Here is a 17,085-nt window from a genome sequence, read left to right as displayed (position 1 = left end):
GTCACCATCTTCAGAGGACTTGAGTGTGGACAGAACAGAGTCAGGACCAGAGGGACTCCCCGACTTCTCTGAATGTCACTGATTCCCGAGAAAAGGGGACATTAAATATTGAGCTAAAAGAAGTAAAAGAAAATTTTAATAGAAAAATACACAAATAAAATACCATGATAGGCCCAGAGGGTGCGGCAGAAGGGAGAAAACCATTCTAGCTTGCTTTCTGAATAAGGAGTCCTGTGTTGCCCTGTTGCCCTGGACCCCAAATCATGTAGCTTAGTCTAAGAGCCTTGCTACTCAGAATGTACCCCATGACCAGTAGCATTAGCATCACATGGATACTTATTAGAAATACGGAATCCCCAGCTCTATCCAGACCTATTCCTTATAAATGTGCATTTTAAAACAGGAGCTCTGGGCAAGTCACATCAAATTAGTGTTTAGGGTTCAGTGACTGGTTATAGGATATCTAGATTATTTCTGCCATGATTGTTAAATGTGTCATCCTTTTAATTTGACATAAAACTACCACTGTTCCTGTCAGAGAGCAGGGTGGAGGGGAGGAAAAGACTGCCCAGTAAGAAGCATGGAGAAGGATTTGTTTACAGAGAACCATGTTTTGCCCACCCTGCAGCTTGAAATCATTTTGTCCCCTTCTCTGCCTCTGGACTTGAAAGCTCGCATCCCTCCCAGCAGCGCCGAGAGTGGTCAGCTTGAAATAACCCATAGAGCTCCTGGAAATTGCTTTGACCTTTAGCTACATAAGCCTTCAGGACTTGCTAGCCCTCCCCTGAAGAGGGGAAAGGAGCTTACCTCTTACTTTTGGCAGAACTGATTTTTGAGCTCACCTGGAACAAACTTGTGACATGTTTAGTAACTTTTCAGGTGCAAGCAAGTCCTATACTTTTGTGAAGTGAACCCCTAAGCCTTCCTCTTTCCCATCCCTAGCTTTTCCTGGGGACAAATGTCTGTCCTGGCCAGGGCTGGTGGAAAGATGAGAGCTGGCAGGAAGCTGCTGTGGCCGAGGAAAAAGAGAGGGCAGCCATCAGTTGATGTTGCTTGTGACTGTAACGTGAAGGCACGTGAAGGCACGTGGTCAGGGACTAGGAAGGGCAGAGAGGCTGTTTCATTAGTTGGAATGTGCCCTCTTCAAAGTTCATGCCTGGAGAGCCAATAATTTTGTATCCAGGGATCTATCCTGAGGAAAGAGCTGAGGCTCACAAAGTTATGCAGGATAAATGTCATCTCAACAAAATCTATAAGAGCAAGAAGGGCAGAGCAGAGCCTGTGCCCTCGGGGGTCTATCCAAAAGGAGGATATAGGCGGAGTACATCCTAGCACAACTAGTTTCTTTTTACACTTTAAAATATGGACAAAAATAGTTGTACTATTATGTAAAATGGCAGTTGGTCCTTGCTTCATTGAGTTGCTGTCAAATCAGTCATATTTATGTAAGTTTCGCTGAGAAAAGAGCAGGAATTTCATAGCCTAGGTCTTTCCATGGATGTACCTGGTAAGTGAGTATGAGTACACAGAGTTTTACCAATGGGTGAGCAACATCCTAAGGAAACAGAATTTCTCCCCTAGCTCCATGGAGACAAAGCAATGTGGCTGACTGTGGAGCCCCACTCTATGGATGGACATAGCCCTCCCCTATGAGCCAGGTCCAACTACTTCACTTTTCATCTTTATTTTATGTGTGTGGGTGTTTTGTGTGCCCCACTTTCTTGCCTTCATGCCCATAGATACTAGAAGAGGGTGTCACACTGGAACTGGAGTCACACATGGATGGTTGTGAGCCTCCACGTGGGTGCTAGGAACTGAGCTTAGTTCTCGGTAAGAGTAGCTAGTGCTCTTTCCCACTGAGCCATCTCCCCAGTCCAAGCTCAGCTTCTCAGTGGGAAGGTGTGCTGTTCCAGGGTCTCTCATTGCTAAAGTGTTTTGTAGGGGCCTCTGGGGTCTCTCAGGAAGAAGTGTCCCAGCAGAGTTTGTCCTTTCTCACCTTTCCTTAACAGTTCTTTACCTCTGCACCAGCTCTGACCCACTCCGTTCTGCTGGATCCAGGGCTGCAGGTGACCCCAATCAACATTCTGCTTTTCATTGCAACAAAGAGCTAATGGCCAAGTGTGAGGCTGAGCTACGGGGAAAGGTGTGTTTATTAGCAGACATCCCTGTTAGCTAAATGGATAGTACAACTGTTAAGAGAGACTGACCCAAAGCTCCCCAGAATTTTAGCTCTATGGATAGTTCCTGTGTGTGTGTGTGTGTGTGTGTGTGTGTGTGTGTGTGTGTGTGTGTGTTTTAATTTTACACACCAGCCATGGGTTCCCCTGCCCTCCCCCGTCCTGCTCCTACCCCTACCTTCCCCCCCTCCCCTCCATTCCCATCTCCTCCAGGGCCAAGACTCCCCTGGAGATTCATTTCCTGAGTTTTCTAATATAAAAACTCATCCTTTAAATAACAATACTGAGTTGAAACAGATTTCTGAGAGAGGGTTGGTGGTTGAAATCTTCGTTCAGCTCAAAACTGTAAAAACTCATATCATTTGAAATAAATCTCATTAATTTGCATGTGATAATTGAATTACTCTCTAATTAATGTAGCATTACCTGTGGCAAAGGTGGATTAGCTTCTCTTCTCTGATTGCCCTTGAATGTCACCTTGAGGTTATAGGAGTGCTGATGCAGTCAGTAAGGGATGTGCATTGCTGTTTCAGACACAAGGACCATTACCAGTGTGGCTGTGGACATGTGCCCCAGACCATCCGTTTTCTACAGTGCAATGGCCAGGACCAAGATGAAGCACATGAAGGAGTGAGTAGTGTGCTGCCTGTCCCCAGAGGATGCAGCACTAAAGCACAACCACCAAGTGTGTGATCCAGCTGTGTGATGTTGTCTTAGCTCCTTTGGGTGTTAGAACAAAATGCCTGAAACTAGGTAACTCTGGGGACCGGGAGGACAAAGGTCAAGGTGCCAGCAGTTCCCTTTTCTGGTGACGATTGGACATCTCTGCTTCCAAGATGGTACCTATCACTTCATCCTCTCGTGGTGACTGGCAGAGGGCAGAAGCACTACATGGCACATCTTTTATAAAGACCTTAATCTCATTCACCACAGGAACCCCTGTGGCCCTGTCTCTTCCAGTCCTGGCACCGTGAAAGTAAGAGAATGAAGTGCTTCCAAAACAGTGGTGCAGCAGGGCTGTGAGAGACCTTCCCATCTCAGGAGGAAAGAATGCCGAAGAGGTCAGCGTAACTGGCCCCAAGTAGGTCCCAAATCCAACCAGACCAAAGAGTCAAACCCACTGAGCCCATTAGTGTTGCTCCTCCAGCACCGTCTGCCATCTTTTTTGAGGTAGGCATCTCCTTGGCCCGGGACTCACTGTGTGGGCTAAGCTACTTGAACATCAAGTCCTAGGGATCCCCCTGTCTCCACCTCCCCAATGCCGGGATTATAAACACATACCATCACACCTGGATTTTTTAACATGTGTCCTGGAGGTTGGGTTTTGAGATCCTTGTGTGTGCAAAGTGACCTGATGACTAATTGATCTATTTTCTCAGTCCAATAAAAGTAAATCTTGAGGCTTAAGGATAATCTATGACTCCAACTCTCATTTTTTAGAGACAGAAGGGTGGAAAGGCCTGTACTACAGCTTTCAGAAGCTGGAGTCTCATACCTCCAACTTTCCCAGACTTGTTTCACATGCTGTTAGTGCTAGCGTGGCCTTAGCCCCACAGTTCCACTAGGTTCTGCCTTAGTGGGTGCCACATGTAGCAGACAGTTCTCTCCCTGGACTCGGAGGCTCTTCAGATCATACTTTGAATCTAGGTGGAGGTAGCTATTTCTCCTTTCCATAGGTCTACACTCTGTGTACCTGAAGCGTTAGCATTGCACAGATGTGCCAGAGGTTATAGCGTGTTCCCACCTGAGCAGTGGCCTAAGCTATGGCCTAAGCTACAGCTGGGTCCACTTGAGCCAAGAAACAATGTGCCAAAATACATGAAGCAGAAACTTGAGTCAGTACTGGGCAGCAAGCCTGAAGTTCTGTGAGGTCTGGCTTCTCCTAAGAACCCATTATCCCTCAAGGCCCTGGTAGCCTGTGATGGGGATAAACCTTGGAAGATATGTATGATGCCTTTGGGATCATTCTTCCATTGTTTTGGTGAGTCACATTCAGCTTCCTAGTATTCAAACAAACATAATCAAATATTTGGTTGGTTATGCCATTGGTATTCTCTTCCAAACATACTTTTTTCCCCCCAAGATAGGGTTTCTCTGTGTAGCTTTGCGCCTTTCCTGGAAATCGCTTTGGAGACCAGGCTGGCCTTGAACTCGCAGAGATTTGCCTGCCTCTGCCTCCTGAGTGCTGGGATTATAGGCGTGTGCCACCACCGCCTGGCTTCCAAACATACTTTTTTATTGTTTATGTGATCGGGCTCAGAAATATCATTTTTAGTTAACTTTTCTCTTCTCATGTTTTCCTATAAGCAGTCCCGAGAAAGCATCCCTCCATCATCACACTTTGTTGAGAAATTTCTTCTTCCAATATGCTTGTTCATCACCAGCAAAAGTTCTTTCTTCTAATGTGCTTGAACATGGATACAATTTATCCAAGGGTTTTGCCACTTTATAATGAGAGTAGCATTTCCTCTAGTTTCCAATAGCAGCTTCCTTCTGGGCTGGCATCAGAGCAGTCCTTAGCATCCATCTCCTGCTCAGTACTCTGTTCATGACCACTTAAACAATCTCTGAGAAGCCCGAGGCTCTCTGCAGCTTTCTTCTCTGGTCCTTCATCAGAATTGCACTTTGCCGTCTATCATGTCCTAAAGCTGCATCCACATGTTTGGATAGCTGTTCCTGACACATCTGGGAAATAAATTCTGTCTCAGTCCTTTTGTGTTTCTATAGAAGAATACCTAAAATTTGATCTTTTGTAAACATATAAATTTATTGTGAGTGTGGAAGTCTAAGATTGAGACACTAGCTGTTCAGTGACTGGTGAGGGTCAGTTTCTGCTTCCCAGATGGCACCTTCAGTGCAGTGTACTCATATGGCAGAAGGAACAGAATGGCAAAAAGGGTCAGAGCCAGATCCCTCCAGACATTTTATCAACTTGGTAAACCTCTTCATGACAGTTGAATTTCTATAACCTGATCAGATCCCAGATGGGCCCAGTTCTCCATACGATGGCACTGGGGGTTAACTTTCACTGTGTGTTTTGGGAGACACAATGTTCAAACAGGTGACACTTCAGTTGGCCTCTACTACAAAACTGTGTGCAGTGGTAGTTGGGATCAGGAACACTGGCCAGAAAATGCCCAGATATGCACCCCAAGCTCCTGTGACAGATTTTGTGACATGAGATGCTTAGCTTCCTAGTCTAACTCCTCCCATCCAGTCCATGTCTGTAGGTTGGAGCCCCACACCTTTTCCCTCCAATGGAATATGTAGTAAATGTTTTTAGGCTTTGTAAACCTACAGTTTCTACAAGTTCTCAGCTCTTACAGCATAAAAGCAAGCTTGGGCGATATGTCAATAATTGTGCATGCTGTATTTCTAGGCACATTATTTTGAGGCTGAAATGTTAATTTTGTATAATTTTCAGGCCTCACAATGATTATTCTTTCCTTTATTTTTTTCTTTTTATGGTGCTGATGATTGAATCCAGGGCCTGAGCATGTTAAGAGCAAGGCCTCCAGTGAGCTATGTCTCCAGTTCAGTTTGTTTTTCCAACCACTAAAAATATAATGACAATTCCCAACTCATAGGATGCATGAAAATGAGAGGGGGTGGATTTGGCCTTTGAACTGTGTGTTTTGCTGGCCCATACTACCAATATTCTAACTCAGGAATTGCCCTCTGAAACTTATTACCTAAATGAATAATAATTAGGGAAGGTGAGGGAGAATCATTTCCCAGTCATATTGCTTATGAATTGTCCCTGAAATATATTGTATCATCCAGACCACTGTTTGAAAGAAAACTTGATGAATTTTTCCAAACAGAAAGCTATAAGCATGCTTAGATGCTCATTGCTTGTGAGTTCTTCCTACAACAAGATGCTCACAGGGTAACACAGTTACCATGACAACAACTGAGTCCCGGGAACTGGAAATGGGAGACTTGGGACTCATTTTCCAATATCTTCCTAGCTCCATCTCTCCTCATGAGGAAGATGTAAGAGAAAGATTTACTAATCTCTCAATTGATGATCTTTAAAGAAAAGAACAATAGCGGACTTATTTCACTCTTGAACATTAATATGGCCATGAGGATTTTTGTTATTTAAGGCTTCATTACTTTTTGCAATGTACACAATGTCCCATTACCTAACATATTAAAAGATGCTTCAAATAAATGAAACCAAAGAGGCTTTGTCAGACTGAACTGACCAAAGTACATTCTAGTTATTTTATTACTGATTAATTATTAGACTTTTAAAAAATTTTGCATACAATATATTTTGATTGTATTCTTTCCTCTCCCCCAACTCCTTCCAGAGCCTCCCCTCTTTCCTACCCACCCAACTTCATATTCCCTCTCTCTCTCTCTCTCTCTTAAAAAAGACCCTAAAATAAAACCAAAACAAACAAAACACAAAAGTACACACACACACACACACACACACACACACACACACACACACACACTCACACACTCACTCACACAAACAACAAACCATGGAGTCAGTGTTGTGTTGGTCAGCCACTCCTGGGCACAGAGCTTACTCTGGAATGTGGTTGATATGCCCGATGACACTCCATTGGAGAAAACTGATTTTCCCTCTCCCAGAGCTGACCTTCGTCAACCTGTGCAGATCTGTCTGGGAGATGTGGGATTTGAGGACCTAAAAGAATGGGGTCGACTACAGTTAAATGCTACAGACTTTACTTCAGTTTCAGTGGACTTTTATACACGAATGTAACAAAGAAAGCAATGATCCAAGAAAGGTTCTTTGAGTTCAAGAAAACATGATCAGAAAAACATGTAAACAAACTCCAGTGAGCACTTACTAAATATTAACAGAGCCTCCTTTCCCAGAACTTTCTCAGGTCAGACCAATTCAAACACAGTTGCCTGGCACACACTGTAAATTACTCTGGGAAAGCGTAAAAGCAAGCCAGATGGCCCTATCCAGAGTCAGGGTACTGTTCTGACATCCAACAAGAATAAGTATGTCTTATAAATTGAATATAAATGTTTGTCACAGGGGGCCCCAAATCACATCCAAGAACAATCCAGGGAACAAAACGCACCTGAGGGAAAAGGGCCTCCACCTGTTTTCCTGAAGGCTCTCTCACAGTTCCCCAAGGCAGTGTTTACCAAGCACCTTTCTTCTGCCACCCAGCAGGCTTCATTTGCAGATAGCTTTTTGGTTAAAGGAGGACCTTGTGAGCACTTCCCTCCCTGTGCTGGGATTTGGTCTTCCTTAGTTCTTGACTGAATGTGACTAGTAATTTTGTGGCTTGCCTTTTAATATGGACCAGTGCAGTTCAAGCCTCTGCCACTTGGATGGAGCTGCTCCTTTGGAGGAGAAACCTACTGTCCCCTTATACTCCATGTCATAAGGTCCTATATCATTCTAGAAAAAAAGGAAGAAAGGAGAAAGGGAAGAACGAGGCCTAGACAGACAGACAGAAAGAAATTGAGGCTGCAGAGCAGTATGTCTTCTGAAAAGGCTGTATTTACCCAGATTCTCAGACTTAGAACCCAGTCAGAGAGGGGAGCCCTGCTGTCCCTTCACTGTACAGTGACGCACATGCTCATACAGGTGTCAGCTGTGAAAACCCAGAAGAGATCAAGGAGTGATGTATGTCCTCAGAGAGGTCATAGTGTTTATAAAGTGTCAAACGGCAAGTCAAAGGCTGGACAGCAACACGGGGGTGCTATAACACAGGCGATGGTTAGGAGCAGTCTGCTGGGACGGAGAGCAGGTGCTACACATGGTCAGCAAGGAAAGTTAGGAGGCTTCAGAGAGAAGTGGAAACCTGCTGTGGCTTTCACAGAGGAGTGGGGTTTAGAGAGGTGAAGAGAAGGGTGGTTTTCTGACCTTTGCTGAGTGAGTTTCTTTCTTTGCTCTGTTAGGTTTTGATTTGTTTTGAGACAGGGTCTTAGCTCATAGCCCAAGTTGGCCTGAAACTCACTATCCTCCTGCCTCCGTCTCCTGAATAATGAATGGGATTATAGGTGTGAACCACCATGCTGCCTCTAGAAAGTATTTTCTAAGATTCAGCGTCCTGGTCTGCAAAGTGGTAGCATTATTTCTACAGCTGAATCCTTAGGATGCTGACTCAGGGTGGAGATTAATGTTCTGGTTTTGGGGGGTATGCTCTTGAGATGGACATGTGTACTTTATAAAGAGAAGTAAGCAGGCTGGCTGTGGAGAAACACACACGCACATACATGTACATGAGCAAATTTTGTGTGTGTGTGTGTGTGTGTGTGTGTGTGTGTGTGTGCGCGCGCGCGCAGGTCCACAGATGCCATCTTTTGTATGTGGAATTCAGGAAACAACTCTTGTTTTCCACATTATTGAGGCGGGGGCTTTCTTGTTTCTGCCAAGCTTTGTACTCATGGTGAGCTGGCCTTCCAGGGGGTTCTCCTGTCCCTGCTTCCCATCTTCTCTGGTGCTGGGATGACAGATGTGCCACATCCAGCTGTATCCCTGGGTTCTGGGGAGCACTCAGGCCACCAGGCTGTACAGCAAATACTTTCACCCACTAAGCCATCATCTCCCCAGCTCCTGGTTTACTGTTGATCTGGAATACAAGCCAGGATCACACATGACACTCAGTTGTCACTACTTCATTTATGATAGAGCTGTTCTTCACCCATTCATTGTCCTCATGACATGGCCATTTTGAGAGTGTAAGACAGTTTTGTAAGATGACCCTCACTCATCTCGTTTGTTTCATGATTATTTGACCCAGGCTAGACATTTTGGTGGCATCCGACACACTCAATTCTGTGTACCCATGTGAAATTTTAACATTTTAATCCCAGAAAATTGAAGACTATATAAAAATACCCAGTATAATCAATCCCTTCACCAAGACTCATCAACCTTACCAGTGCAGTGATTGGCAACTCATGGCCAATTTTGTTTTTCTGTATTTCACCAATTTCTGTATTTCACCAATTCCATGTTACATTAAAGGTTTGTTACAACTTTTATTTATTCGTTATGTTTTTATCCATTTAGTGTTTCAGTAAATATATACAAATTCACAGTCTTCAACATTTTCTCTTTCATATCCATTAATCATCTCAAAGTCTAGATGTTCAAAACTCAACTGGATTTTTCTGCCACTGTCCTAAGAAAGATCTAGGTTCCACCTAGACAGCTCCAGTGCAGTTATCAGTTCCTCCAAAGGCCTACAGTGATGCCGTTGTCTATTGTGAGTGTGCAAAGCTCTCTGCGGAAGCTGAGGAACAGGACACGTGGGGTCCCATTGCCAACCTTCAAATTCTCTCAGCTGCGGGATCCTGGGCCTATGTGACTTAGCCTATTCAGTGTTTGGCACAAAGTCAACCCTAGCACAGCTGTCAAGGGAGGGCAAGGTGACTCGGCGATTAGATTCATGTTCCCGTTCACCACTTGTCCTAGTTAGCTTTATTGTCAACTTGAGTCTCAGTTGAGGGATGGCTCAAATTCAGATTTGCCTGAAGGGGATTGCCTTGACTGTCTTGATTTGATGTAGAAGGGCCCACTGTGGGCAGCACCATTCCCAGAGCAAGTAGTCCCTAGGGTTTATAAGCAAGTTATCTTAGCAAGAGCTGAGTGTGGGGGCAAACCAGCAAACGAGCAAGCAGCATTCATTGTCCATGGGTTCAAGTTCTGCTTGAGTTCCCGTCCTGACTTTCCTCAGTGATGGACTGTGACCTAGAAGCTTAAGCCAAACAAACCCCTTCCTATCCTAAGTTACTTTAGGTCAGAGTGTTTGATTACAGCAGCAGAACTGTAACATATAACATCAGTGATGAGCGTGTGTCCTTGGAAGGGTTGCGCAGCATCTCAGATTTCTCTCCTGCAAAGTAAGATTTCCTCATAGGTATTGCTTACAAACTGTATGGCTGTGGTAGGCTTCTTGCTATCCAGTTCTTCTATCTTAAATTAACCCATTTCTATTAATCTATAAGTTGCCACATGGCTCGTGGCTTACCGGTTCCTTACATCTCCCTTGTCATGGCGGCAGCTGGTAGTGTCTCTCTGCCTCAGCCTTCCACTTCCCAGAATTCTCCTCTCTGCTTGTCCCACCTATACTTCCTGCCTGGCTACTGGCCAGTCAGTGTTTTATTTACTAACCAATTAGAGCAACACATTTGACATACAGAACATCCCACAGCACTTCCCCTTTTCTTTTTTTTTTTTTCAAAAAGGAAGATTTTAATTTTCACATAATAAAATTACAGATAACAAAACAATTATCAGGCAAGAATTACAGTTTAAAAATCTAGTCTTGGTTTTAAGGTGCTCTGCAATGACATGACTGTGCACTAAACACAGTTTATTATCATGTTCAGCTCAGCTCCAGGGGTGGACCCATCTGGGGCATCAAGGGAATAAAGAAAAGAGAGTGCACAGACACACAGAAATGCTGGGTCTGCTGGTCTGGGCTCTCTGGTGGAGAAACTGCAGTGCCTAGGATGATCAGGATGTTGATTGCATAGATTTGAACAGAGAGGCAGATTGTTGTACAGCTGAGAGAAGGAGGTAGGCTTTGCTAATGTAAGTAGGAGCAGTCTCTGTAGGGGACAGTCTCCAGGCCATAAATATCCCAGAGGAGAAAGCTGTGATGGACATTTTCTAGACACGCTATCAGCATCCACATTGGGATCCCCATTTCTGGAGCATCACCCTGGGGCAAGGCTTTGCTGTTCATCGATGTGTCTGGGGATAGGGTCCTCAGCATGGCCATGCCATATCAACAGTGCACATTCCCTGAGGACTTGACTCTCTTGGGGCTTTCTTCCCTCCCCATGGTTTATGGAATTTCACAAACATTTAATAGCTGTTGACTGCTTATAATGAACTCCTGATACATGTACGTTTGCTTCCCAAGCCAAGTATCTGAAGAGTTGTCAAGGGTTGGTCTGCTGAGAGATGTTTTTAACCTGAGGGCATCTGGCTGTGAGGGAACTATTTGTAAAGGCACAAATAGCTTGAAACAAAGCACTAATGCCAGCTTGGTAGAAAAGTATCAGGAAGTCACTAACTATATAACCCATTTTTTTCATCCTCCAACACCTTACTTTCTGCCATGGCTACTTCTTACTCCTGTAGGGAAGACCACTCCAAAAATGAGTGTCCTGTGTTGGGCATAGTCAGTATGCAGCTCTCCACATTTATTAACTGGTGCCTTCAAAGCCATTGGAAAGTAGGAAGGATGACAAGAAATTAGTATGGACTTTTTTTTTTTGCTGAGCAAGTTCCATGTATATTCAAAGATAATGTTATTTATGGATGGATGCATGTATATTTATCCACCTCCTAAAATCTCTATGCCAGGGCAAGGTTTCTAAATGCTAATTGAGAAGAACCTTTTTACCACCATAAGCTAGATTGAGTCCATGCCTGGGTCTAGGCTATGTTCTGGAGGTGAAGAAAAAGACACCATGGAATGACATCTGGGCAGCATTCACCTCTGCAGAGATTGACACTCTGTCACCAACAGATGGCTCCTTTGACTACATAGGCCACCGAAAAAAGAGCTCACTCCTGCATACTTTTCTTGTAGATTCAGCTTTCCACATCCAGTGGTCTCATTAGTGTCTCAGACCTCATAAAAGCATGAGCATCACCTGGAAGCTGTGACAAATGCAGGCTGTCTGGAATTGCCACTCCTGAGTCAGAACTCGCCTTGTAACAAACTGTCTGGAGAGTCATGTCACATCCAAGTTGGGGACATTTTTTGCCAATGACAAGTCATAATAAAAGTCAAATGACATGTAAAATATGTATTCTTATTAATATATTTGTTATGACACTCAAATTTTTAGGGCTTAAAATATACTTGTTTTGCATTCATTTTAATAAGGAAGACGTATAATTGATATACAGTGGAACTTCTGGACCCTTTTCAGCATCCAGTTCTATGAGTTTGGACAATAGCACTGCTTTTACTTATGTAAAATATAAAATCCCATTGCCATTCATACTTCTAAGTTCATAGTTCCGTCAGTTTTGACAGCACAATCAAGATTAAGGGACAGTGTGGTCTTCTCCCAAGTTCCCTCCTGGTGTCTCCTTGTGGGTTGGGTCCTTCCAGCATATTGTGTCCCTGGCAGCATCCATCTGTGTCTGTATTTCCTTTTCTAAAACATCATCTAGATGGCATTACCATTACATCATAGACTGTGACTAGGACGGTGGATAGGGATCGAGATGAAGAGTTTGACACGTGCTGGAACCTGTGCGTCTGAATCCCTTTGCCCCTGAATTATCATGAGGAGATGCAGGCTTTGGAGTTAGAGCCTGGTACCTCATGAGTGTTTGTTCTCAAGCATCTAGTTCTGAGTGTTCTGTTAAAGCGACCTGCCACCGAGGAAATTCTGAGGCTACCCTGGCTTTACTGCTAGGCTTTGCCAAGCTCTTAGAGTTGTCAAGAGCTCTTAGTGCCTAGACATGGTAGGTAGAAGCAGCCTCCACTACCATACAAGTGAGATTTTGAGGGATTAGAGCTACTCTGCCAAGACTCAACCTGATAATGAGAAGCCCTAAAGGTCTGAGCTAGGCAGAGACCACCTTGTTTTCTGAGACAAGATCTCTCACTGAACCTGGAGCTCATCGATATGGCTAGACTGAATGGCCAGAAAGCGCTAGGGCCCAGCTTGTCTCTGAGTCCCCAGCACTAGGTTTCCAAGTGACTTTTTACGTCAGTGTTGGTGATGGGAACGCAGTTCCTCATGTTTGCACAAGCACTACACTGCCTGAGCCATCTCCCCAGTGCCTCCTATATAGTCGTTGTTGAAGAGGAGAGGCTACCTAGCACTCTGATGTGTGAGCAAGCACAGCTGGAACAGTGTGTGCACTTCCCAATGCCCCACACTGGTTCATTTTCTCTCCAGTAGACCACGCTGCAGGGCCTTCCTTCCCTAAGTGGCGTGTGAAGGCACCTGGGAGAGAGGGAAGGAGAAAATATTCATACATTTCTGGTGCTTTCGTTGTTGAACTTGCCTGTCAACTGTTTGAGATATCTTACCAAGGTCAGAAAACAGCCTGGCAGAGAGGGCTGAGGTCAACTCTTTAGAGGCTGTAGAAGGCATGAGAAGATTCCACAGGCAACACTGAGGTCAAATGCAGTAAGTGGTTTAGCATCCAGTAGCTGATTCACATATTGTTGAAACTGTTCCCTCACTTTCAATCACAATAAGACCTTAGCAGAGGAAGGTCACACTGAAAATGAGAAGCCCATGGCCTTTACTGTCCTCAGTAGCTTGGTACATGGTGCCTGGTCTTAGCAATGGCTTGTAAAGCATCTTGGTTGAGCAGTACACTTGTTAAGGAAATGTTTGCCCCAAGGAGGACACAGGGTTTGTCCTGGTGTCTGTTCGGGTTCTGAGCCAAACCAAAGCTGTGGCAGTGTGATGTGGAATGAGGCTTGCTCTTGACATTTTCCTCTGTACAGGGAGTGCACGAAACCAGACATCTGCTATTGCATGTCACTCACACCTTCTACATATGAAGTGGGCAGGCCACCCTGTCTTATCAGTAATTAGGTGGTACTTGCAAAGTTCTAAAACTTTCCCACTGTCTGACATCTCAGAAGTGGCAGGCTGCATATCAAGATGCCCGAGAGCCTGGTTAAATCTGGTTTAACCCCAATGCTGGTAAGCACTGCCAAGGGGAGATGGGAAGAGAGCTGGGTGACAGGGAAGGCGAGGGCCGTCCGGAATTCTAGGGAGCCTTGTTGTTTCCATGAGAATTTTATGTACCCGGAAACTGCTCTGGAGCCTGGTCACTCTGACTTGGTAGTTGTCAGCACATGGCAACCCCACTGGGTTGGTGATGAGAATGGGGAAGGTGGAACATCATCTTAAGCTGACCAGCAGGGCTGGCTCTGCTCTCACACTCTGTCCTCGCCCCATGTTTTCCTGGGTCAGTATGTATTTTGATAGCATCTCATTTGTGCAGGGCTCTCTCTCTCTCTCTCTCTCTCTCTCTCTCTCTCTCTCTCTCTCTCTCTCTCTCGTGTGTGTGTGTGTGTGTGTGTGTGTGTGTGTGTGTGTGAAGAACTTAATATTTCAACATTTCCAATGCCTTATAAATAAAGCCAGTTGTCTCACTGATTGAAATAACCCTTCAGTAGAGAAACAGTCAAAGCTATGGTTCTTTTCATCGGGGTTCAAATCTGATCGAGAGATGTTAGGTTCACCTTCAGCATTCACTTTCTTTAATAAAAGGCAGGTGTCATGGGGCAACTCTGAGGGGACAACTGATTGAAACTAGCACTTCAATGTTAAAACAACAAAGCTTACACATAACACTTGGTAACCAGCAAATGAGGGCTCCTTGTTTAAAGAGAGAGTGTTGAATATGCATGAAGGGCAAAAAACCCTTCCAGGAGCCTGTCAGACCTCTTTGTCTTGTCTTAAGGGCCAGGACCAATTAATTCCTCTTTTCTTGAGAGTTTGTTGGGTGTGAGGCATTAGCTATGGACAAACAGCAGACGACTTATGATCTGTGAAGGCAAGTGGATAATTGAAAGTGTGGTTCAAAGGTTGGAAGTAAGTGTGGACTGGAGAGGTGGCCAAGTTAGTAAAAAAAAAAGTCATTTTTTCTTGTTTTTGTTTGTTGTTTTAAAAGGTGAGCATGGTGGTGTGTTCTTGCAAGCCAGTGCTGGAGAAGTAGACATGGGAGAATCCCCAGAGTGTATTGGTCAACTAGCCTAGCCTACTTGGTGAGGTATATGCCAGTGAGAGAGGCTGTCATTATAAAAAAAAAAGGTAAATGGCACCCAAAGTCAAGGTTAACACATGTGTGAGCACACACACATGTGCATATATACACACACAGAATACACACATGTGCACACATATACACATAGATCACACGTGTGCACATATATACACATTGAACACATACATGTGCACATACATACACATAGAACATACCCACATGTTCACATATATACACATACACAGATCAGCAATGAATGTCATATGCCTTGTGAGTGGTGCAGGTGCTCCTGAAATTCAAAGAAGGAGCCCATCTCCTCCAAAGGGATGGGCTCATCCATGTCCTACCTACTGTGTCTATTTCCCCTGTTCAGGAATGAGTTGACCTTTCCTATGGAGGCAAGGTTCAGCACATACAACCGGTTCCTACCATTCCAGTGTAGGCAACTTCAGTTGGAACCTCAGCCCATGCCTGTGGTCATTCAAAGCTTAGATTCCTGAGTGCTATGAAGATCTTGTACTCTGGACTTCTGTCTGTTTCATCCCTATTCTGTAACACAATCACTTAGTGTGACAATCTAACCTATATATCGATTTTCCCTACTGCGGGTCAGCCAAATCTTCAGCAAGGCCAGTTACCTCTTCAGAAGACTGGGAGCTGATGAGGAGGGCTTATGTCCTAAGGATGTAAACAAGTTCAGACTGATCCTTCTGTTTAATGGCTACTCTGACTCTTCAGTAGTAGGGGGGCTCACCAGAAAGCCAGGCCTGAGATCACTCACACAGAGCCTCTCCTGGGCACTCTCTGGATTTACACATAGGTGCAGGGAAGGGAGCAGGAACAACCAAGGGCAAAGAGAGCTGTGGTACAACCTCAGGAAGGCCTGGTCCCTAGCATAAAAGCCACTGACTCTGGGATGGGCTTGCATTTGCCCCACAGTGACATGTGGGACTAAACTTAGAACACAGTGGACACCAGTCACTGACTGCAGCATGCAGGTTGGGTATAAGTTGAGTACAGACTGAGGCCTGGGCTGAGCTGAAAACAATTTCCCAGAGCCCTGGTGGCTGTAGGCTGCCAGCCAGTGCCACTTTGAGCAGCTTGAAAATGAGGTTTCTTCATTCTGGAGGGTGCTCTCCACCCAGGTTCCTGTCATCTCCTGGATCATTTCATCACCTCCTATTGGGGCCTCGGCCTCCCACTTTCTTCCTTAAAGTCTTCTCTAGGGATGTTTCTAGATGGAGGTGCACATGTGTAGATGTGCCAGCTGAAGCCAAATGCCTTCACACCATAATTCCACTTCTTTGGTCTAAATGTCAGGAGCCTCTTGGGCACTGCTGTGAGAAGAATGTGGCTTTCCAGAAGCCTAACAGCCCTTCCCACTGTGGGTTTAGACAGATCCCTGTGCCTCCCCGAGCCTCGGGTTCTTCCCCTTTGAGAAGCAGGAATACTCAGCATCTGAGTGTTCAGTTGTACTCTGTGGAATGTGGAGAAGGCACCCAGTAAGTGCTGGAGGCCCCTTCTCTCACCGGCTGCTTGACTTTTTCAGTTACCATTCATCAGCCCAGGTGTTTATAGGTTGGTGTCTGATTATAAATACTTTTTCATTATTTTTTTCACTATTCAAATTTGAAATCAAGCAGAAAATCCACAAGAAGGTCCTGTAGTTAGGATCAGCTCCCAGACAGAGGTACAGGGATGGAGAGTGGAGAAGAGTTGGCTGCCATCTTAGTGTCCCCTACTTGTTCATAGTTAAATTAATGTGTTTTTTCTTATTATTTTCATATCTGAGAGCAACAGGTACCATTTTGAGATAGCTAATCATAACTATGATAAAATTACAATAAACTGATATAGCTGTTCCAATATTATTTGAAATACTCATATCTGTTTGATGCTCAAAACCCCGAACTGGGCACCACATAAGGAGAAGGAAGTCTGATGTTTATGGCTCTGTTCACTGAGTTTTGACAGTTTCTAACTTGCCACATCTGGGCCCCTAGTTCACGGGACCTTGGTAACGAGGCTGAGAGCTTCTGCCAGGCAGTAAGGTTTATAGATACTGGCAAAAAGTAACTCCCCAAATCCACATTATTTGGGGTTATTGATGATATGGGGTAGAGTCTGGGCATCAGAGCTGTCCTTCATCAGGCTCTTGTAGGTGTGGAATATCCAGAAGAACTCTTAGTT

The 17,085-nt window shown here is 44.7% G+C and overlaps 1 protein-coding gene across 1 annotated transcript in view; it reads left to right on the top strand.

Moving 5' to 3' along the window:
* Positions 1 to 17,085, top strand: part of Nek11 (NIMA related kinase 11) — a 233,011-nt gene that overhangs the window by 185,879 nt on the left and 30,047 nt on the right. The window contains exon 14 of the mRNA XM_036193523.1: positions 2,711 to 2,807. Coding sequence (XP_036049416.1) covers positions 2,711 to 2,807 — 97 coding nt within the window. The remainder of the gene's footprint in view (positions 1 to 2,710; positions 2,808 to 17,085) is intronic.

The sequence above is a fragment of the Onychomys torridus genome, chromosome 7 (genome assembly GCF_903995425.1).
Source record: "Onychomys torridus chromosome 7, mOncTor1.1, whole genome shotgun sequence".
Classification (NCBI taxonomy): domain Eukaryota; kingdom Metazoa; phylum Chordata; class Mammalia; order Rodentia; family Cricetidae; genus Onychomys; species Onychomys torridus.
This window is presented reverse-complemented; position numbering and strand designations above follow the sequence as displayed.